General features: G+C 35.5%; 1 protein-coding gene across 1 annotated transcript in view; it reads right to left on the bottom strand.

Moving 5' to 3' along the window:
- Positions 1 to 1,311: 1,311 nt before the first annotated feature.
- The window catches only part of LOC149410811 (uncharacterized), a 37,287-nt gene continuing 14,794 nt past the window's right edge, over positions 1,312 to 23,804 (bottom strand). Inside the window, exons 2-10 of the mRNA XM_089647813.1 lie at positions 21,310 to 23,025; positions 18,506 to 18,674; positions 18,180 to 18,275; positions 15,486 to 15,620; positions 14,165 to 14,257; positions 13,952 to 14,050; positions 12,100 to 12,248; positions 6,644 to 6,860; positions 1,312 to 5,879 (exon numbers count right to left, since the gene is read on the bottom strand). Of these exons, the coding sequence (XP_089503939.1) occupies positions 5,814 to 5,879; positions 6,644 to 6,860; positions 12,100 to 12,248; positions 13,952 to 14,050; positions 14,165 to 14,257; positions 15,486 to 15,620; positions 18,180 to 18,275; positions 18,506 to 18,674; positions 21,310 to 23,006 (2,721 nt within the window). The 5' untranslated portion in view covers positions 23,007 to 23,025 and the 3' untranslated portion in view covers positions 1,312 to 5,813. The remainder of the gene's footprint in view (positions 5,880 to 6,643; positions 6,861 to 12,099; positions 12,249 to 13,951; positions 14,051 to 14,164; positions 14,258 to 15,485; positions 15,621 to 18,179; positions 18,276 to 18,505; positions 18,675 to 21,309; positions 23,026 to 23,804) is intronic.

The raw sequence follows: 23,804 nt of genomic DNA, 5'->3' as shown, positions 1-23,804 counted from the left end.
AAATTGAATCACCGATACAATATTATATTTGTATACTTAACTAACTAACCATCACGCCGTTTCTCCGCAGGGGTAGGCAGAGAGGACGGACCGCCAAACAACTCGGTCTTGGCACACACTCCTTGCCTCATTCACATTCATACATCGTCTCATACATACTCTTCTATTATTCTGACTCTTGACATGGCCCAACTCAAGTATCTGATTCACTTGGTCGTGCCATTTCTTCCTCGGGCGTCCCCGACTTCTCCTACCATTTACATTTGCATTGTATATTCTCCTTACACTCCTTTCTTCGCTCATTCGCTCTACATGCCTAAACCATCTAAGCATCCCTTTCTTGATCTTACTCATTACGCTTACATCAGCCTTGCACTCTTTGCGGATCTCCACATTCCTCACACGATCATACGTGGTTCTACCACACAATTACATTTGTATGCTTCATTGAAAGAATTGAGTTTTTATACAGACATAACTATTTATTCATATTCATATTGCATATATACGGGCACAAACAAATAATTCATCTTAATATTTTAAAGTTTTTCTTAAAATAATTAAATTACCACCATCTATGAACGCATCAATTATAATGTATGTCCCTTTTACCCGTAATGAAGTACTTTTACACAAAAAGCACTTTTTTGAGAAGAAATGAATTTTTAAAAAAGAAAACTTGTTTCGATATTTTTTGTTTTTTGTAGAGGTTTTGCAATTTTTAGAAAAGTTGGATTAAAAAGTTTTTTTTATATTTTGAAAATATAACAGGTGCATATCGCGGCAAAACCTTTCCATTTAAATGCGTCGACACTAACAGCGCCTCTAGTGGTAAAGATGTTGTTCGAATTCAAACAAATACGTTTTATTTGTATCAATGTATGAATTTCCATTTTCTGAATTTTTATATTTGCCTGTTGTGACAAATAAACACCCACCATTAAAAAAATGTTTTTAAAAATCTACAGCCATCTTGGTTAAAAATCAGCGGCCATCTTAGTTTAAAAAAATTGACGGCCATATTGGTTAAAAATCAGCGGCCATCTTAGTTTAAAAAAATTGACAGCCATCTTAGTTTAAACAAATCGGCGTCCATCTTGGCTATCAGTGTCTGGGCCTTTATTGAGGAGTACTGGTTGAAGGAAAGTAAAAGTTGATATCAAAGACAATCACAATAGAATAATTGATAATGCAGTTTGAAAAAACGTAATACAATTTACGAATAATTATTAATTAGTGTATAATATTAACAAAATGCCATCTATTTTAATTTCATTGCTAACATTAATGATTGATAATCACTAAAAAATGGATTTTACAATAATTATTAGTTATGTGATGACAAAATTTGTCACGGAAATAATATGTTTTGAAAGATGAACAATTTAATCAATATTTTCTATGTAATAAAAAAAAAACTAATTTTAGATATTGATCAAATTAGTTTTTTCAAATCACTTATCACTCCGACATTCTGTTAAAAAAATTAAACAAAAAATCATAAAAATTTGAAGTAATAAAAATATATAAATTGTTACAAGAAATAGTTTACTGGTGAATGAAAAACAACCCGCTTTGGCTATGAAAACCAAAAATCCCCGCAGTCACCGCCATCCGGTATTAATACAGGCCATGCTGTAGAAACTGTACTGACCATTAAAGAGAACCGTTTTTGGGCTTCTCGCACTGGGTTTAGTACTAAAATCTGCTAAACCCAGTGCAAGAAGCCCGTATTGTATTCATAAAGATGGCGGTGCCGCAGTTGATATCACATTCATTGAATGAATTATGCATTTTGAAATCTTTTTTTTTCAAAATGAAATTTTTAATTTTGATTCAAAATTGACTACAAAAATGAAAAGTATTGAAATCTTTAAAACTTTAATACTATCTATGTACATTTTAGAGCTATTTTTAATCTATAGACAGAGTTTAAAAATTGTTTTCGTCCAAGCATAGTTTTCATTGTAGATTTAAGTTTTTTTTATCATATAATAAATATTTTTTTGTAATTTTTATTATATGTAGAATAAAACCGTAGTTAGTGGATCAATAGACAAATAGCCCATAGAGTCCACAGTTTAGAAATCTGCAATGAAGATATTCTTAGGTTCACAGGTATTAAATTGCTAGCTACACTTTTGCTATTCTAAAAAAGATCACAAAATTTAATCCAAGTTTTATTCATTTAAAAAATAATATTATCAAATGTTGAAATTTACAAATGAATACATATTATAATTTTATGTACAATCCAAAAATGTATAGATAATTCTAATTAAAATTTGAAGAAAATTCTTTTAATTTTAACAATTATTATTTATTTTTATTAATTTTACAAACAATGTATCAATCATTTAAATATCAACAAGTTTTATTTGCCGCGCGAATATAGCTGGAGTCTCCATACTACAAACTATGCATCGTAAGCATCATTTTGGTGGGATTGCAAAAACCGAATTATGCTCTTCATGTGAATTCAATTTTAGTTGTTCGAAATATTTAATAGAAATTGAAAAAAATCATATTTAAATTTTAATGAAGAAATTATTAATAAATAATAAAAACAACATGCTTATAAGAATGCGTACTTTTAAAAATTAATATAAAATGGCTTTCAAAAAAATATACATTTCATATTTTTTATTAGAGAGAAACATTTTTTAAAAAATGTTACAAATGAGTATACAATAAGTATTTCTAGGAAGAAAAATAAAACAATAGACTGGATTGTTCGTTTTTTAGCTTAAGAGACTGGTTCATAAATTTTTAAAACGCTTCAACATAAAATATATATCGTACAACACTTAAAATAGTAACTTAAAAGGAATATTCATTAAAATCAAATCACTTATCACTCCGACATTCTGTTAAAAAAAATTTAACAAAAAATCATAAAAACTTGAAGTAATAAAAATATATTTGACAGCTTGCTACAACTCATTGTTGAAAATTGGGTGAAATCGCCAAGAACGAGCCTAAAATGCAAATAGAGGGTACAAACCCCAGAAAACTTTACCCCATAAGGATAGAAACTCAGTGAGGGAGCTATTTTTTTTACCTTAACCCCACACAGGAGGCCCTGAAGAAAAAAATTCCCTTATGTCATTTTTTGGGATGCTGTGTGGAGCCTTTTTTAAGGAAAGGAAGTTCTGGGAAGGTAAAAGGTACGAGGGTGGGATAGGAATCTAGGGATCAGTGTGTCCAGGAGATATTAATATATCCCTCCCACTGCGGCGCAAGGCGATGGGTCAAGAGACCAGTTGGAGAGGTCAAAGGGTCTCCCCAAACCAGACTCACACAGACAGACCACGTTATATTTTACTACCGATGGGAATGTATGGCGAGCAATATGCTGAAATAGGCCAAGCCATGTTGCACTTTCAGCGTAGTGTTGATCAATGCTAGGAACAAAACAGTCATCAAAGAATGACAGCTACGGCAACTGTTTGGTTGTTAGTGAAATTACGAAAACATTCTAGTTTTGACAATTCAACATTGATTGATGACGACACTGGCCTCGTGATTTCAGTAGCGGCGTGAGTACACAACATGAGTATCGGATACTGTGTTTTCTGAATTCTAAGCAATTTTTTCAAAAGAATGAAGAGTGATTTCTTCCACTGACCAAACAATCAAATGAAATTAAAAAAGGTAAAAAAAAATAAACAAACAATATTGAATAATTAATAATCCTAAACATTTACAACCATCTTTAGGTGACTGGAAACTTATACTATGTAACAGTTCAGGGCATGAACTTTCAAAATAATATTCAACAACTCAACGCATTGTGACAAAACTTAAAAACACTAAACATCAGCTTTCTCTAGAGGGCGTGAGTCGATACCCATTACGGGCTTCAAACAAACTAGACCCTCGTCACTGCTTTATACGTCTTAAATATTGAGTTAAGTCTGTCAAAAACAACATAGACAATGAGATTAAAAAAATCACTTTTTAATACTTAAGTTAGGATTTTCTTTCAGGCAAAGAAAAAATTAAACATTTCTTCATACGTGCAAAGTGCTTTTATTAATTTAGAAATTTAAATTCATAATAAAATTATGGGGCAATCGTTGGGCAACTTTCAAAGTGTAATTCCAGCATGAAATGGCATTAAAATTAGCGTGAACATATGAAAAAATGTTTAAAATTGTACATTGTAATGAAAAAATATTCTTATTATTTTTTGTGCATTCACATCATTGTAAAAAAATTAGATACAATTTAAAAAATATTTCATGGACATTGAAATTAATTTGAATATTAATATACTTCAACTTTCCAATATCCGAGATATATTTTAACATCGTAATTACACCTAAACAAAAAAAAAAATTCAAAAAGGAACAATAAAAATGAGATACATCCCGTCGATTTTCAATTTCGATAATTTGATTATTCCTAAAACTGAAAATCAATATTATTATTACATATAAGAAATAAAATTAAAATAATCGATTAAAGTTTTACATTCTCACGAAAAATAATTATAACAAAGAAAATTTTTGCGACACATTTCATAAAAGAACTTTTGTCAGCGGACAAAATATAAAAATAAATGATAGAGAGAATGTAGCGCCACGCTGATCAATTAATTAAAAAAATTAAATACATACCTATACTTGTCAATTACAACCATCTTTGTCAAAATATAAATAAAAGTTTTGCAAATAACCTTTCAATTACCGTTTTTTATCATTTCGATCGTCCAGTTTATTTTAGTCAGGCATCTCCAAATATGTACTTGTGATATGTTTTGAAACAAATAAATAAAATTATATTATAAAATAAATAAATTAAAAACGATTGTTGTGTTTAATCTTAATTACAAACCCCAAATCGAGTAAGCAAAAGCTCGGGCTTTTTCCAAAGGCGGTTCGTTTAAAAATTAAGATTAAGATCCCTTTACCTTTCTGCGCACGGTCTAGTTATTACAATGTGCGCTCTTGGTTGATCAATGTATGACTGATGTTGTAGTTTATTCCGAGCATTCTCGAATCCTCCTGTGCCAAAAATGTGGTCAAGTGGTTTGTCTCCAACTTGTCGAAATGGAACCTAAATTTAACGTTAGGGCTAGTCTGTCAATTTGGACGTCGAATGGTTAGAATGCATTATCAGTAATTTGAGCATTACGGTATTATTTTACATGCAACGTAACAGTCGTTATGAGATGTCTCTTACGAGATTTCTCAGTCTCGCTTTATCTCGATTTATCGCCCGGATGATTTACGATGTGCGAGTTGTGGTATTTTTCTTATATTATTAAATATTAGATATTTTTTAATGCGAACATAAATATACTGTGTATTCTGGTTGCATCTGCATAAAAACATAAATATATTGTATATTCTGGTCGTATCTGCTTAAAAACATAAATATATTGTATATTCTGGTTGTATCTGCTTAAAAACATAAATATATTGTATATTCTGGTCGTATCTGCTTAAAAACACTTTCATTCTGTTTTAGGACTTTTTCTATTATCAGAATAATATGTACATTTTTCATGTTGGCTTGAATATTAATGTGATTATGCAATGGTTCAATCATTTCTTCATTCTCTTTTGTGATTTGTTCTATTTTCTGAATAAAGTATGCACATTTTTCAAAACATGTCGATTAAACTGGACGATCGATCCTTGACGCAACTTGTAGACACATGTTCATAATTGACAAGTGACCAGATATCTATTAGCTAAGTAGTAAAAGTAATAGCTGTTGCGACGGCATCTGACGATGGAAGCGGTTATGTTATGGATGATGATGATAGTGATGAAACGTTGTGACCTGTTGCAGTGGTAAGTTGTTTAGTCCGGGGGCAGGTAGGTGAACAGTTTGTACTTTTCACGGATGTGTGGTCTAACATCTTCTTTCTGGAATGCAAAGGAAAAGAATTAGGCCATTTCAAAACATACATAACAATAATAATAACCTGATGTAGGAAGCTAGCCACCATCATGCCTTTTCTATTTTCCCAGGGGTATTCAAAGAGGATATGCACTTCCCTCCTTCCTCTACCCTATCTCCCTCCTTCCTCTAACCTATCTCCCTCCTTCCCTTCCCAAACTCCCTTCAGCCTCACAACATACCCCAGTCGGCGATGCGATAGTCCCACTAGTTCCGAACAGTCCCACTAGTTCAGGAGCACTTGGGATTTTTGCGATATATTTTACATTCATACTTTGTTCCCTACATTATACTCTTCGATTCCAGTGTTTTAGGGTCATATATGACAATACGTTAATATTTAATAAGAGTATTTTTATCTTTTTTTATATCAAATAATAATTCTTTCAAGGTTGCCTCAAATATTTATCCTGGATGACATGAATAAAATCCTAAAAATAGCCAAAGTGAATGGTTCATATTTTGTGCTGCTAACGTAACATTCGGTTTAACTATAAATTATTTTTTTATTATTTAATGAGATAAAAAGTGAAGCTAGTTTTCTTACAAATTTTCTAAACAAAAATTTTCTACGTTTGGAGTAAGAATTTTATTATTTAGATTTAGTAATGTTTATTTTAAATAAATAAACCGGAAAGATAATTTTAACTAGTTTGTGCACTGGTGCAGAGAAATGATTTCCCTAAGGTAGTGTTAATATTAAAGTAAGAAGGTGGAAGTTTGGACTTACCACAGAGGCCAGATGCTCCAGGAAGGGGAGAAGGTTCAGCAGCTCCCGGTCGCTGCGGTCCACAAACCAGCTCTCAATGGGGATCCCGTTCTCCAGCTGGTACCCAAAGGCCTGCGGAGAATTGTCCACTATCACAGTCTTGCTGAGGTCCCGGCCCAGGATGGACAGGTCCTTGATGTAGTTGCCGTTCACCAGGAGGCAGTGCTCGCGGAACAATCTACAACATTTTTATTAATTATTAGAAACACAATCACAGATAGATAAGACGTTTATGTTGTGAACAGTTCTTGAAATAAATATACCTTCCACAACAAAGCACATGTCTTTTCATTAGACTTAAAAATTTTATAATGGTGACGAGGATATAGAAGGGCCAGGAGGCTGTAGTCAGTTCTCTTAGGCTTTTAGAATCTCTGTTTCTGAACATGGAGGGGCAAACCTACACCCTAGAGACATCTGTTAGAAAACTGTATGAACTACTATGCCAACACTAGAGCCATCTGTGCTACGTACCACAAACTATCACAGTTTATTTTTTCAATGAGAGAGTTTCACTGTAGCTGCTTGGCATTCCACCCTGTCCTACTTACTTGGGAGGAAGTAATTCTGCCACCATGTAAAATAATAGAGTTATCAGGCACAGACTAACGAAATTACATTTCATTGTGGCGAGCTGTGGGAAAGGGTCTGGATTCTTCTTGAATCAGTCCTTTCCGGTATTATATCGGGGATTATTAAAAATAAAAGACTGTTGACTCAGACCTATGACGTTTATTGACACCGCGCACACTCGTTATCATCTCCCACGTGACGCATCAGGACTGCCAACATGGCCATACATAACATCCTTTCCTCCTTTATTTTTTTTTTTATTTTCAAACAATTTACAATACCAAACAAAACTTAAACATAATCACTATGACTAAATCTGACAGGAGGTTTCACCAATCTGCCAGCCCTAGTTACTACATCAGTTTTCCCACTAGTGCTGGGTAAAGGCTCACTATCATTTTTATTTTCTTGACTTCCCAAGTCATACCATTTATCGGGATTTTCATAATTTGATTTTAACTTAATGCAACTTTTTTTTATTTGGTTAACGTGGACCTTTTTTACCTCTCCTCCGATTAAAAGAATTAAATACACCCATGAACTTAATTTTAACTTAATAGTTCCCTGAACCCATTTCATAGGACCTTTCAAATGTCTTAAGTATACCAATACATTATCATTTTCCTCATACTCTGTCAATGCATTTTTACTTGATTGCTTACTTTTATTTACATTATTTTCTTCTGTCAAAACATGAAGAGGTGTACGTGGCTCATACGAAAATATTTTAGCCATAGGAGACAAACCCGTGACAGAAGTAGGGGTGGAACGATAAGTATACAAACAATCTATTAGACGTTGAGCTGGTGACAAAAATTTAGAATTTTTTGAAAACATAAATTTAATTAAAATCTTTTTGAATGTTTGAACAGATCGTTCTGCTAATCCATTTGACTCGGGATTATATGGTGGAGAAAATAATAATTTAATAGATTTTTCTTTACAAAAAATAGAAAATTCTTTACATGAAAATGGAGGACCGTTATCACAAACAATAGTTTTCGGAAACGCAAATCTGGAAAAAACTTCACTTAATTTTGATAACAAATCCGAATATTTAGTATTTTTCATATAAAAACATTCTATCCACTTTGAATATGAATCACAAACTAACAAGTATTTGGAACCTTTTAAGTCAAAAAAATCCAAATGGACTCTTTCCCATGGACTTTCAGCAATAGGCCAATTATGACGCACATTTTTGTTAGCTTTTTGTACCGACTGACACATTTCACATCTAGAAATAATATCTTCAATATCTTGATTCATACCTAACCACCAAACATAAGAACGAGCAAGAATTTTTGATCTGACTATACCAGGATGACCATAATGTATTAAATTTAAGACTTTAGACTTAAGAGATTCTGGTATTACAATTCTGTCACCAAATAAAAGACATTTTCCCTTGACCGACAGTAAATTTCTGAACTTGAAATATTTTTTAATTTCTGGACTTGACAAGTTTTCAATCCAACCGATTGAAACATACTTAATGACTTTAGATAACATTTCATCTTTTTCAGAATGACTTTCAACTTCTGAAAATGGAATTAAGGGTGTTGACATGTATATAAAATTACATTCCTCTACATTAAATTGTTGTTCACTTGGCAAACGTGACATCACATCAGCTTGAGGAATCTTCAGTCCATTTTTAAAAACTAATTTATAATTGTACGCGGACAATATTATAGACCATCTTATGAGACGTGATGCAGCTAAAACGGGGACTTTTTTATCTTCGGCAAATAAAGACAACAATGGAGCATGATCAGTATATATAGTAAAATGACGACCAATTAAATATTTATGAAATTTCTTGATTCCAAAAATAACAGCAAGGGCTTCCTTGTGCAATTGGCTATAATTTCTTTGAGCTGAATTTAACGTTGCAGACTCAAACGCTATAGGAAATTCTTGATTCTTTACGACATGACTTAAGACACATCCGACACCGTATGCACTGGAGTCGACTGTAAGACACAATGGTTTTGACGGATCAAATAAAACTAACATAGTTTTATCTGACAAGAGAGACTTACTATTTATAAATGCTTTTTCGCATTCATCAGACCAACACCATTCTACATTCTTTCTTAATAAATTATGGAGTGGTTCTAGTACAGTAGGACACATAGGAATAAAATTCCTATAAAAATTCAACATTGACAAATACGATTTTAGTTGAGTAACATTTTCTGGACACCCAGTAGACTTAATTTTCTCAACTTTCGACAAAGACGGACTTTTGCCTTGACCTGACAAAGTAAAACCTAAAAATTCAAAAGAAGATACAAAAAATTCACTTTTTGACACATTAATTTTTATATTAAACTCATTTAACTTTGACAAAACTTTTTCTAAAGTATTACAACACTCCGTTTCATCTTTACCACCTACACAAATATCGTCAATGTATGCAGCACAGTTTTTTATCCCTTCCAAGACTGTATCAATGACCATTTGAAATGTGGCAGGAGCCGATGACAACCCAAAAGGTAAACGATTGTAAACATATAAACCATTACATGTATTAATTGTAAGTAATTCTTTACTAGAATCTGACACAGACAACTGTAAATATGCATTTGTTAAGTCTAATTTACAAAATACTTGACAACCTGAAAATTTATTAAAAATATCCTCTGGACGTGGAATAGGATATTGATCAATTCTCAATTGTGGATTGACTGTAGATTTTAAATCTGCACATAAACGTATTTTTCCATTTTGTTTTGGTACACAAACTATTGGAGAAGACCAAGTACTATATTTAACTTTAGAAATTATGCCTTCGCTTTCAAGACGATCTAGCTCTTGGCATACTTCTGCACGCAGTGCATAAGGGACCTCATATGCTTTGTGGAAAACAGGAGTTGAATTATTTTTTAAACTTAAATTTACCGAAAACTCTTTAATTGGTATGTCGTTATTCGTTTTAGAAAAAGAATTTAAATATTTTTGTGACAATTTTTCGACAATGTTTGATTTATTTTTTCCACTGACAGACACTGAATTTACAGTATTATCATTACCAATATTTGACATAAAAGAATTTATAAATGTATTTTCCCAAGACGGATTCAAAACATTTATCCAATTCCTACCAAGAATAGCTTCAGACGATAGATTTTTAATAACTAATACTGGTAAATCCACGACCAATTTAGAATCATCTTTTACACTTACTTTTGCAATAAAAAATCCAAAACAATATAAATTTTGACTATTTGCTGTAAACAAATTACCATAGAACTGACTTAATTTACAAGTTTTGAAAAATTTTATGTACATTTTGTGACTTATCAAGGTCGATGAACTCCCTGTGTCAATCATGAAGGACATTTTCCTACCGTTTACAAACAAATCAATATTAGCTGTTTCAGACACGGACATATTTAAAACATTTATATTACCCACACATTTTACATGATTAATAACAATTGATTTTACACTAGAACAAAATTTTGACGTATGACCGTATGTATTACACTTGTAACATTTCCAATTCCTTGACGGACATGACTCTGGTTGATGACTGATAAAACACCTCTCGCATCTTTTTCTGGGATTTCCACGTGATGGAGATGAAAGACGACTTGATGACATTGAACTCCTTTGACCTTGTTGCGGACTAGTACTCCTTTGACGTGACGTTTTCGGCTTTACTTCGAAAACTCCCGATGAAAGATCTTCTTTGTGTAATATTTCTGCAGAACAACTTACTGTCTCCATATTCTTCACAATTTTTTTTGCTTTTTCGAAACTCAGCGATTCATCTTCAGACAGTAATCTTATAGTCATGGCTTCATTTTTCACACCGCACACCAATTTATCCCTCAAGGCTTCATCCAGAAATGCTCCAAAATTACATGATATTGACAGACTTTTTATTTCTGAAATGTAATCATCAATTCCCTCGTTCGACTGTTGCTGACGATTATAAAATTTATATCTTTGGGCGATCGTACATTTTTTCTCTTCATATTTATTTTGAAGTGTTGTTACAATCTCGTTATAAGTTAACTCTTCAATATTTTTCGGATAAACTGTTTCTTTTAAAATTTTATATTTCTCCGCACCAATAATCATACAAAGATATCCAATTTTCTCTTTGTCCGTAATATTAATTACTTTTAAATAAATTTGAACACGTTCTAAAAACATTCCGAAGGTTTCACAACTCGACTCGTATTGCGGCACTGGCAAAGTACTCGTAGACATGTTAAAATGATTGAAAAAACAAAGACGAAATCACTGTTTTACACTGGACTTAATATTACTCGTTATTAATTTAACTTTTTCGATTATCCTCGTCGCCAATTATTATATCGGGGATTATTAAAAATAAAAGACTGTTGACTCAGACCTATGACGTTTATTGACACCGCGCACACTCGTTATCATCTCCCACGTGACGCATCAGGACTGCCAACATGGCCATACATAACATCCGGCACTGATACAATGCCATAAATATACTGGCCTGTTGCGGCGGATTTTTGAGAAATCAGGGTTCTGCTGTTCTAATTATGGAACTGTTGATGTATGGTAAAAAGTTGGGTATTCAAGCGATAGATGGCACTAGTCAGAAAGCTTACTCCAGAGTCCGACAGATGTCGCTATAGTGTAGCAATTGCCTGTGGGGTATCATTGTCAGACTTCGAGCTTCTAGAATTAGAGAATTACCAACCCTCGGGTAATGAACAGTGTAGCTAAATTCAGACTTATTTATTGTAACGTAAATACACGCAATTATTGTAAAGAACCTTTTACTTTATCAAGAGTTCCCAACACACTAAATCTGCAAGTAAAGGCAGAGATATAACAATACTGCATACCTGTATTTGATCCACCGCCGGGCCGGGTCCAGCAGATTCAGCAGCTTATCTGCGTACACCCGCTTAGAGGCCGTGAACAGGATAACCTCGTACAGCTGCGACACGCGCGACAGGAACTCCGCAAAGTGGGGACGAGTGCGCACATGCACCTGAAAACAAACGGACAAAACACCCATTGATTATAAATAATAACTGACTAACAAACCATCGCAGTTTTTGAAGTATGGTACAGAGATGTAAAAACGAAAATTGAATGGATAAAGATGATACTGAAAGCCAAGGGACACATTAAATATTGCGTAAACCTGTTGCATCCGGCTCGAAGGACCAACAAAATGGGGTATGTCAAAACGAATCAGTGGGCTGTATGGAGGAAAATTAGGATTTGAAGGTAAGGAGAAAAGATGGCAAACTAAATATTTGAAGGAAGGCATAAAACAAAAATAATTATGTAGGAATTTACTGGGTTCCAGTTTATATTTGAATTCCTATTATTTAGATACATCACACACTTTTTATAACTCGTGAAGTTTTGTAAGTAAAAATGATTGTAGCTACTACTTTGTGAGTTCTGATTTCAATAATTTTTCAGGCGGATAGGTGTGATCTTGTATTTCTTATCTGTATCTTGTGACAGTATTTTTTTTTTTTTTTTATTAATTTTCAACGCCCTGGTGGGCTTTTACATAACAAGTTTTTTACATAACAAGCTTTTACATAACATAACCTACAGAAACATTTTTAAATGGAAAAAGATAGACTATAAAAATAAAAGTAAACATAATATGAAAGGTAGGTAGGTGAATAGATAAGTTAAGGTAGAGTTAATTCATTGCAATAAAAGAGAAATAAACTAGTAGGTATGTTAACAATTAAAAAATTACATGTGAATAGCTAAATATGATACATGACAAAATTTATTTATTTATTTATTTGTTTGTTCACGCCTTGACGGCTTTTACATGCAAGGTAAATCATACAGGGGCATTATAACAAGTATATAGCATCATAAGAAGTATAACATAGTAAATAAAATAATAAGCTGAGCATGAAAGACATAAGTAGGCACAACACAGGTAGGTATTAGTATACGATAAGTAAATTGTATATTGTATAAAGGAGTTCAACCAGCAAATACTTATTTGGGCTCAGGCTACAGTACATTTGGCAATTATAATTGTCACAATATTACACAAAACATATATTGACCGTGGGTATGCTGTGTTTCGTGCCAGAATTTAAGGTACAAGAGAGGAATGAGATAATCCCTAACAGTAAATCTCTAAATAGTATAAAATAAGGTCACTATCCGCATCTGTCTGTTTGTGCGCTTAGTTCTTCTAAACTACGCAACGGATTTTGATAGGGTTTTCACTATCATTTAGAGAATTTCTTCCGAAAGGTTTACATATATGATACATGCACATTATATTTATAGAAAGTAGAGAAAAGTTGATGTTTTATAATCAAGTCGAAAAATTATATTTTCGGGCACTAAATTGTTAACGCTGACTAAACCTTACGAGATACATCAAAATAATGTACTATGGAATTGTATATCTTAAAAAGGCCTACAGAAAAATCCGCAATGGTATATGTCTATCTACTAAGGATAACTTCCAGCAACTTCGGGTACACGTCAGCTAGTAGATTCATAAAAGTGTCTGTGGCGGGCGGGGTGGATTTGATTTGTATATAAATCTACAATTTTATTCCGAGACTGATGAAATTTTGTACACTTAACTTTCAAAACGAAAGGAAGGTCACTGTTTAAGTCTGTTTTCGAAATACTCTGTGTAAAGGCCGGGCAACGCCGGGGACTTCAGCTAGTAATATTTATAAATGTACTTACGGTATAACGACAGTCTTGAAAAAGCACAGGGAAATTGAATGACGCATCGGGCAGTTCTTGCAGGGAGCAATGCACCAATGTTTCATCTAGATCCAACACCTGCAAAGAAATAATCATGATTATTATCACATTTGCACATCTATTCCGGGGTGCTCTCTCCTGTTGTACAGGACGTATGTATATCAGGGTAAATGAATAACAGGGGGCACTCACCAAGCTCAGTTCGGGGCTGGTCCGGGTCTTGAGGGGCAGGGCGGGACAGTGGCCTCGTGGGGCTCCGGGCATCACTGACTCCAGGGGGGGCAGCTACAATAATAAAATAATAATACAGTCAAGATAAAATGTTAACCACTCAGAACATTAGAACGACAAAAGACGTAAATATGATAATAGCGGTCAAGACATTAGAACGTCTTTTCACGTAAACGCGCGAGATTTTACAAAAATCGATTTATTTCCATCACTAGTATACGGATTGGCATGATTTAAAAAACAGAGTATCGATAATGAATAACGCTACGCGTCTGTATTCAAGAATATCTATGGAACGTAGAGGTGCATTATCTAAGCCAATTGGATCTGTCATCTCGTTCGTTCATAATTTATTGCGTTTCTAAATAATTTATTAAAAATATTTTAGTTTGGACGGTTAATATTTTGAGGTGACTTTTAGTTTTTAATTATATTTCTTCAATATATAAAGTGTTATTTCTTTATGATACTCAGAAAAAAGTACATTTTTCACGGCTTTAAAATAATGGTCAGCGATTTTTACATATTTTTGACGTTTTCATAAAATGTATATTTAGAAACGCAAATATTTACGTATAACAACACAATACGATAGTGAATTTCATAATCTTTCCAAAACATTTTTTAGAATGAGGCTACGTTTTCCAAAACGTGAGTTATGAAGCTTTTAGCAAAACTCGTAAATAACACAAAAATTTTCACATTTTGACAGTTCTCAAAGGAATTATTTATACAAGTTTTTTTTTTTTTTTACATTAACTCAACTAACTAATCTTTTGGGGAAACTATGTGGAGGGTCTTTTTTCTAAGGAGAGGAAGTTTTGGGAAGGAAGATGGTATGATGGTATGAGGAATGGGTGGGTAGGAATCTGGGGGTCAGTGTGTTCGGGAGCAATGTTTGAATCCATCTCTTTCCCCCACTGCTGTGCAATGGGTTGGGTCACGTCAATCAGACGTCAAAGGATCTCACTCACTACTGGCGAAGCACTTGGGATGCCCATGGCAGAGGTGTTGGTTATCCAATGCATTCCCGGGGCGGTGGTACCCATACCCAGGTGCTCGTATTTGGCCATGCGCAGAAAGGACATGGTTTATTTGTAGTTCGTTAGCGTTCATTGGTGGCTTGCCACACCTCACTCGCCTCCCATACTATCTAAGGAGCAGCCTTTTGTTTTTAGTTAACTATGGTTTTTTTTATTTTATTTTTTAGAACTTTCAACATCCAATTAGTGTGGCAGGAGAGACAGAACATAGAATGATAAGGTCATGATTATGAAGTAACCTGTTTGATGAAGAGGTAGGGATCGAAGGCATCCACCCAGGCGGCCATCTGCTCCGGAGTTGCGGCGGACTGGATGTGGCGATCTTCAACCACCTCCGCCTCTTGGCACAGGGACTCGATCTCCACTCCTTCCTCCTGTAACACAAAATACACACACACACTTCTGTTAATATCATCACAATATAAACGCCCATCTATATAAAAATTAAAAATATGTTATGTATTGTTGACTTATCACAGGTTAAAATTTCATTGAAAGAAAGGTGACTGCAGGAAACTCTATTAATGGAAGACTGAAAGTGGTACAACGATGGAACTGGCAGAGGAAGGATGAATCTAGACTTAATGCGGTAGAAATGAGATCAATGAAGTCTAAATGTGGTAAAACCAAGTTTGACTAAATTACAAATGAGGAGATACGGAAAGAACGTATGGCTGACACTTAAATGGGAAGAACGAAGACAGGAGTGCCAGAAGAATATAGTAATAATATGTGAGAATATACAAGAAGTGGAGGGTTCCAAAGAATACATGGCACAACCGAGTGAATCAAATCGGGTCATGTCAAGAGTCTGAATAACAAAAGAGTATGTAAAAGCCCAGCTACACTACTCGCGAAGTTGATCGAAGTTGACCGAATACGATAGTGTGGGCACGAACTTCACTTCGCTTCGGGCAACTTCGCTTCGCTTCGCCCGACTTCCGATTGTTGTCGGTAAATGCGCTCGAGTCAAAGGACTTCAAAGGTTACTCGCGAAGTTGCACGAGTGTGTGGGCACGCACTTCGAACTTCGGCTAACTTCGTCGAGGACTTCGTCGAAGCGTCGAAGCGAGTAGTGTAGCTGACACTTAAGAGACGATGTATGGATATGAATGAATTCAGGAGTGTTCGTCAACACAGAGTTGTGTGGCGGTCTATCCTCTCCGCTAATTAGGCCCTTCTTCCACAGGAATACGCAAGTATCCGATACTGATGTAACACACAGTACGTACACGTCGCTAATGAAATCACGAGACCCCCCTCGCCACCACCTCTCGAAACATCAAAACTAGCTCCCATAACCACATTGAGAACTTTTGCAGCTGTCTTTTTTGTCTACTAGCATTGATCTAAAGCACAAGCATTGTTACAAAATGTCTGACACGAGTGACGATGAGACTATGATCATATTTATTAATGGCTCCTCTAATGTGTAAGTCTACTACTACTTTGACCGGCTGGTCGAGGGGGAATGGTGTTGCTGACGAGTTTACAAAATGTCGGAATGTGTGCCTGGATGCAAACCTCCGTGCGGATGTATGGCGGTAGATGCCGTGATACTTGAATCATCGAATATCGGATACTTGCGTATCCCTACGGAAGAAAGGCCTTAGTTAAAATAAATTTAATTATTACGTTATAAAGAATTTGCATTTTCAAATCGGTTCAATTATATCTTGGGGACATCACTTTTTACAAATCACAAATAGTAACCAGTGCGCTTTAGATATTTTAAAACAGTGCCACGTGAACAATGGACAACTATCCGTAAGCAGATACGAATGCAAACTAAACATCAACACGGTCAGCACAGAAATGCAACGGGCATGTAGGGGCCAGGTGGGGTTCTTGGAATTCATTAAATATGCAGATGTTTTATTATTAAAATATCACATTTCACCTTTGACTAGCGTCCATTGCACGTTCATCTGTAACTATTTTTAAAATGGACGAGAGAAATAATAAATGCTTAGGAGATGATCCTGAACATGTAAATACCAATTATAATAATAATAGCAGATAGTTAAGTGGTTAAATGATATTGTAAATAAATACATATTTGTTAGTTGGGCTAGTAGCTACATGATTTTTTTCATACGAAAAGTATTGTGTGTACCTCCAGTTCATTTTACATCACCGCCCAGGACACAGGTTCCTTAAAAACTACACCCCTTACAGCTTATTACTTATCGAACTGCTAAAATCTCACTACCTATGCACAAATCTGTGGTAATCTTTCCTGGTCAATCCTTCCTTACTAACACAACCTAACACACCTTAGTCCTACTAACACAATTCCCTTCTTGTGGTTATGCCTGGATAGAGCACCTACCATCAGTGTTGGGGGAAAAATGGTAAGTCATTGGTTCCAATATCCCACATTGAAGTATAATCAAAAGCATTATAGTCAATCAAAATTCTTAAAAATCATTGCATCTACGCCCCCATTTGCAATTTTCATTTCTGCCTTATGGACTAACTGAATCCTTCCGAGTTGCCCAGGCTTTACGCAAAGTTTTTAAAAATCAGACGTAGATAGTAATTATGTTCCTCTTATTTTGAACATTAAGTGTGCAAAATTTCATCAAGTATCAAAATTCTGCTAAGGGGTTAGAAAAGGATGGGGGTGATCTTTGGAAATCCCATGTAGCCAGTGACCTTCATCTTGTTTCGAAAGTCAAGTGTGCAAAATTTCATCAATCTCAGAATAAAACTGAAGATTTGTAAAAATAAAATATAAAAATAAATTCACACCGCCCGCCAAAGAAGATGTCATTTCCACTTTTAATTTAAAACCAATGAAGAGATTTCTTGTTGGCATGTCTGTATGCACAAAGTAAGCTCAATTTTCACTTGTTTCGAGTGAAGATTCTAAAATTTCATTAGCCTGTCTGGGGGACTAAGAATTCATTCATAAAGTAAGTATAACATACCTGGTCATCGCACGGCTCCGAGTCTGTGCAGCTGAGGGGGACAGAAATCTCCGGGTGCAACACGTCCAGCCTCACGTCTCCGTCGGCACTAGATAACTGCACAAACACCGCATTATTATTATGGATCCAAGATGATGTAAGCCATATCTGTTACTGTACTTAGTACTGAGGGTTTATTTTATTTTTTTATACACACAACAGACAGACGGTTAAATTACAAAGAAATATCAAAGAATAAATGCCAACTGTCCAATATGTAAGAATAAAACAATAGACTCTGTTGGGGTCTGCATGCCGAGAACCTGAATTACAAAGCGATGACTCACCCAGCCGTCGCTAGCCGCCGCCAGACTCTGGCTGATGTCGGCCAGGAAGCTGGTGGGCTGAAGCTGCAGGTCGCTGAGAGCCTCCAGACGCTCAATCGCCGAGCGGTTCTTCAGGGCCAGCGAGTCCTCGTCAGCCTCGCACTCTGACGGGGGTCTGCATGCCGAGAACCTGAATTACAAAATGGATAGTGCATTTAGTAAAATCATTCCTATCGTATTGCTCATCGGTCAGCACTGAAAACAGTGTCAAATGCCATTTCATAAATTTGTAATACAAGAAATACTACTGATAATCTGTGAATACTATATGGGTAGTTATAAAATCTGTAACCGTAATGAGTTTGTCTCCTATTTTATTTTTTATTATGATGAAAATGTATTATGTACATATATTTAATAAGTACAGTAAAATTAGTTTTTCAATATCTTCAAAATGACATATTGAGCTTTCTAAGTGAAATTGGATAAAAAGTATATAATCATGTCCCCTAACTTCACACGAGACACAATTCAAAATTCGAATGGCAGTGCTGCAGTATTTCATTGTATTTTCAAATTCGAATGGCAGTGCTGCAGTATTTCATTGTATTTTCAAATTCAAATGGCAGTGCTGCAGTATTTCATTGTATTTTCTGTGGCATCACACATCACACGCTTATGGATGGCATATATCTTCAATTAATTCAATTATTTGGTGTTTTCCAAAAATTCTCCTAAGCATGCTCGAATAAGGAATTTAAGTCAATTTAAAAAAAAAAATATTATTAATGTCCACATTCAAACTTAAATACCAGTATTTTTTTAAGTAAGTTTGTTTTTATGGTTCAAATAATTCTCCAAGTTTGAATTTTTTTAAGCCCGCCAAAGGACCATAACCCACGCGATAAGAAGTAGATGGGTGCGTGACGTCATTCGTTCTCTGCACGTCTACCGTGGATAGTACTGGGTAGGCATTTAGTAATTCCAGTAATTTTTCTATCAATGTTTATATCTAAACTAGCTGACCCTGCTATTACCTGGCGTTGCTCGGAGTTGTGAATGATTTGGAGTAAAGTTTTGAGGTTATGAATTCTAGGATAAATATTGACTTTTCTCTACTTTCTATAAATATATGCATGTATTATATATTTAAACCTTCCAGAAAAAAAATTCTAAATGATATTATAAACCCTATCAAACTCCGTCGCATAGTTTAGTAAGCAAGCGCATAAACAGATAAACGCGGATAGCGACTTTGTTTCATACCATTTCGAGATAAATTAAAGGAATTTTAATTTTTTTTTTTTTATATCAAAATTTCATACTAAAATTAATTTTTAACGTTAGAATTTGTCATTTTTTTTAATGATAAACTAATGTTTATAAAGCAAGGTTTTTTTATGCATAGCACAAAGGATAACAAATTATTATAAGCAATAATTAGTCGCCTGAAATATCCATACAAATTGAAAATATCTCCTGAGTAAAAAATAAATGCCACCGACGGGAATTGAACCCGTGCCTTGATGTCTTGTCAGGTGCTCTGGACCTCTGAGCTACGTCGGCTTATTTCCAACAGGAAATGTTGTTGGAAATTATGTAAAACTACACAACACAAAACTGTACAGCAACCTTTCTCATTTATTCGCAAAGTACGCCATGTAACAAAAAGAGATTTTTTTTTTTTTTTAAAAGAAAGACAACCATTCCGGGGTTACTAATAACCTGACAATATTTGAAAATCTCCTACTACCACCACAGTAAGCTGAAAATGTTGCTTGTGTTGTGATGGAGGACTTAGCCAGCCGAGGAATTGAACACACTACGCCTGAATGGGACCCAAGCGCGATGTCAACTCGGCCACCGACCGGTCTGATGTTTAGTTATTACACTGTACAAACTTAACACGAAGTACATTGGATGTCAGATTTCGTTCAACCAATCATGGGAGCGTTTCTAAAGCATAGCTTTTAAATCACTATTCAAGAAAGATTTATCAATTCTGAGAGTAAAAGAATTATACAGGGTGTCCGGAAACTCGTAGTACAAGCGGGAAACTGGTGAATCTACATCACATTTGGAGTCGATTTTGTAGTATATTTTTTTTTTATTTGAGCTTTCGTTATCGAGTAAATCGAGTTTGAAGTTGATTTTTTTAAATTTTTTTTTTAATCAAATTCTTATAAATTATTACTGAAGATCAAAGTACCCAACTAATTAAAACTATTTGAAAGTAAAACAAATGAAGAAACTCGGATTTGAAGCATTATTTTGAAATCACCCTTCATTTAACTCGGTGTAATCATAAAATATTTCTGCTCTGCAGGGTTAAAACATCTGTTATTCAACCCTAAACACCAGAAAAAACTTTAACCCTAAAATAGCCGAAAAATATTTTTTTTTGGTTTTTTTTTTTTTTTTTGAAAATGCTCAAATCAAAAAACTTTATGTTTTTTTGGGTTCCCCATGTGGTGTAGATTCTCCAGTTTCCCGCTTGTACTACGAGTTTCCGGACACCGTGTATATGCATATTCAAAGAGAGTGTTTTTTGTCATAATATTTTTTACTCAACTTCCTTATTAATATTAATATGAAAAGTTGTAAATACAAACACATGAAATTTCATTGTAGAAGACAACCTCATGGTGAAATCCCCAAAATAACCAATTTGTTACTTACTACTAATGATCTATAAGTTCTACTCGGGGAGTTGAGGAAAAGTTTCAAGGTTTCCAGTAAATAAAATTCTAAAACTGTAATTCTTAATTAATTAAGTAACCACAGGGCCATCTCCCCGAGTTTTTAAAAGAATCTGCAATGATTACCTCCGCCTTTGCCTTTTGCAAATCTCTCCTCGATCCTCCTCATCCAGCATGGAGATAAAGTCTGGCTGCTCAATCCCCTGCAGCACACTGGCACAGCTGGCTAGGATCTGCTCACTCTGGTCGAGGACATCATCCACGATAGCTTTACCCAGCCGCACCTTGTCTATGTCATCAATGACCGGGCTCAAATCCACCGAAATCCTCAATGCCGACTTCTTCACCGTTAACTCCTCCAAATCGTCACTGCTGAGATTTAAAACGGGCAGTTTCTGGAAGCTCTCGAAAGCAGACACGTCCAACTGCTCATCGATCTCCGCAATATCGGCGTCCATGATCTTGACGACAGCCTCAGAAAGCTTTTCGCAAGATACCCGTCGCATATTGTCTTTGGAAGAATACGATCTAGTAAGTTCGATTGCCGACGAACGCCGTTTCGTCGCTTTATTGCAATCGATATTTACGATACTTTTTCTCACCGACGTGGACAGTTTTCTGCTCTTTGTGTTGCCTCGATCGTTGATATCGATTGTGAAGCTTTTCCGATCGACACTGCTGCACCGTGTGAAGATTTTTGTTGTGATCAAGTCTTTGGCTGAGTCTGTTTTTATCTGGACAAACTGTGAGCTCTCAATGGTGATGAACTCGTTCAGCCTGTCGTCTGGAAGACATAGGTTTGTGTCGCTGATGTTGGCTTCGGAATCCGACTCCTCGCTTGTCATCTGTTCCAAGTCGCTCAGTTTCCCGAGTTCCTTTTCGTACATCGTCATCTCTTGATCGACGATAGCTGCCCAATCGCTTGCGACTAATTCTGCTGTGGGAACTTCGGGAGAAGTTTCTTTGACGATATCATTAGTTTTAGCGACGTCTGTACTACTGTGTCGCTTGACGGAGACCTTCTTGGTGGTGGGAACGGTTTGACTGATTGGTCTCTTCGGCAGCTGGCGCACTTTTCTTGAAGGCGATCCGTTTACGCCGGTCGAATGTTCCGACTTTTCCAATCGTCGACTTTTGCGCGGCGACGGGAGAAATGGCTGCCCGCTCCTCACGACACCGTTTTGTTTAGCGTTGTCATTAACAACTCTATTCTCTCGTTCATCTTTGCTGCCGAGAACACTCTTGGTCGTCTTGCACGTCATGGCACTTCTAGTAAACCCGATAACCCTATCTGATTGTCCATTCCTCACGCAAATATTAGAAGCATTACCATTAACGAGCCGTGAGCACAGCGTACCATTCAACATTTCCTTATTGTTACAATCTGATTTGATGTTAGTGGACTTAACTTGTGTTTTCTTACTCTCGAGCCTGTTGACGAACAAGCCTTTAGGTCTCAGTGGTGTGATTTTCTCACCGTTGAGTTTAGCTTGCGGACTGCTTCCTCGTGAATTAGCGTTCATCCGTTGTGAGCAACGAACACCGATAGCTCCCTTTTCCATGCTTTTTGTAAAGATGCACTTATCTTTGACATTACTTTTAGCTGCCCCAATAGTTTTAGGCGCAATAGATTCAGCGCTCTTGGTAATGTTTTTGATGCCGTTGCGGGCGATGTCCCGTTTGATGGCCTGTTTCCAGGTGGCCCCATTTTTGGAGGGGCCGGGGGTCACTGTGCCCCGCTTGCCGGAGCCCCGGCTGGAGCGCACGGGGCCCAGGGACGAGGAGAGGAGATGCCTCTCCCGCTTCTCACTGCGAAGCCACATCTTGAAAAGGGGATCCAATCTGCAATAAAAAAACAAATAAAAATTAAGCATTATGATCTGGAATAAAAAGGTCTCCAAGGTGTCGGAGATAAGCTGTCAATATGCACAACTTTTTGGATTGTGTCGTTCGTTATGCAAAATAACCGGCTTATTAATGAACAGAAGTGACGTAACTAAGCTCCTAGAACTGAAAGAAATCGTATAAACGATCCATAGATTTAATTAATTCATCTAAGACGAGATCAATTGATTCCTGTTCCAATTTGGAGAAACAAAAGTTGTTAGTTATGACTAATTAATTTTTTCACAATTAATTAATTAAAATAATATATAGTATATTTGCGGCACGTTCCAGAGTGGAAGATACTACCAGTATCGCCCTGGTGTAAGACCACCATTCAGAATTGAAACGTTGCTCCAAATGGCTTTAGCCGTGTTTAGTGACTAGATCTGAATAGCCAGGTACTTCCCCACCTTCCTCTTTCCCTTCCCCACTTACCTTCAGCCTCACAACATCCCCCAATTGGGGATGCCATAGTCTCACTGGCTCCAGACGGGAGCAGTTGGGACTCTTGTGAGGTATTAACTAAAAAAAAAAAAAAAAAAAAAAAATAACCGCACCGCCATAGAGATTTTATGATTGATTATAATTATGTATGTTGTAGGTAGCAGCCTTAATATTATGTACCTAGTAAACGATAAATATTCTTTATTGCATTGATTAGCTGACGTGTACCTGGTGTTGCTTGGGGTAAGTTTTGAGTTTGTGAGGACTTTTTACAATATACAATTCCATAG

The sequence above is a fragment of the Hesperophylax consimilis genome, chromosome 27 (assembly GCF_061612785.1).
Source record: "Hesperophylax consimilis isolate HC1 chromosome 27, BYU_Hcon_1.0, whole genome shotgun sequence".
Taxonomy (NCBI): domain Eukaryota; kingdom Metazoa; phylum Arthropoda; class Insecta; order Trichoptera; family Limnephilidae; genus Hesperophylax; species Hesperophylax consimilis.
This window is presented reverse-complemented; position numbering and strand designations above follow the sequence as displayed.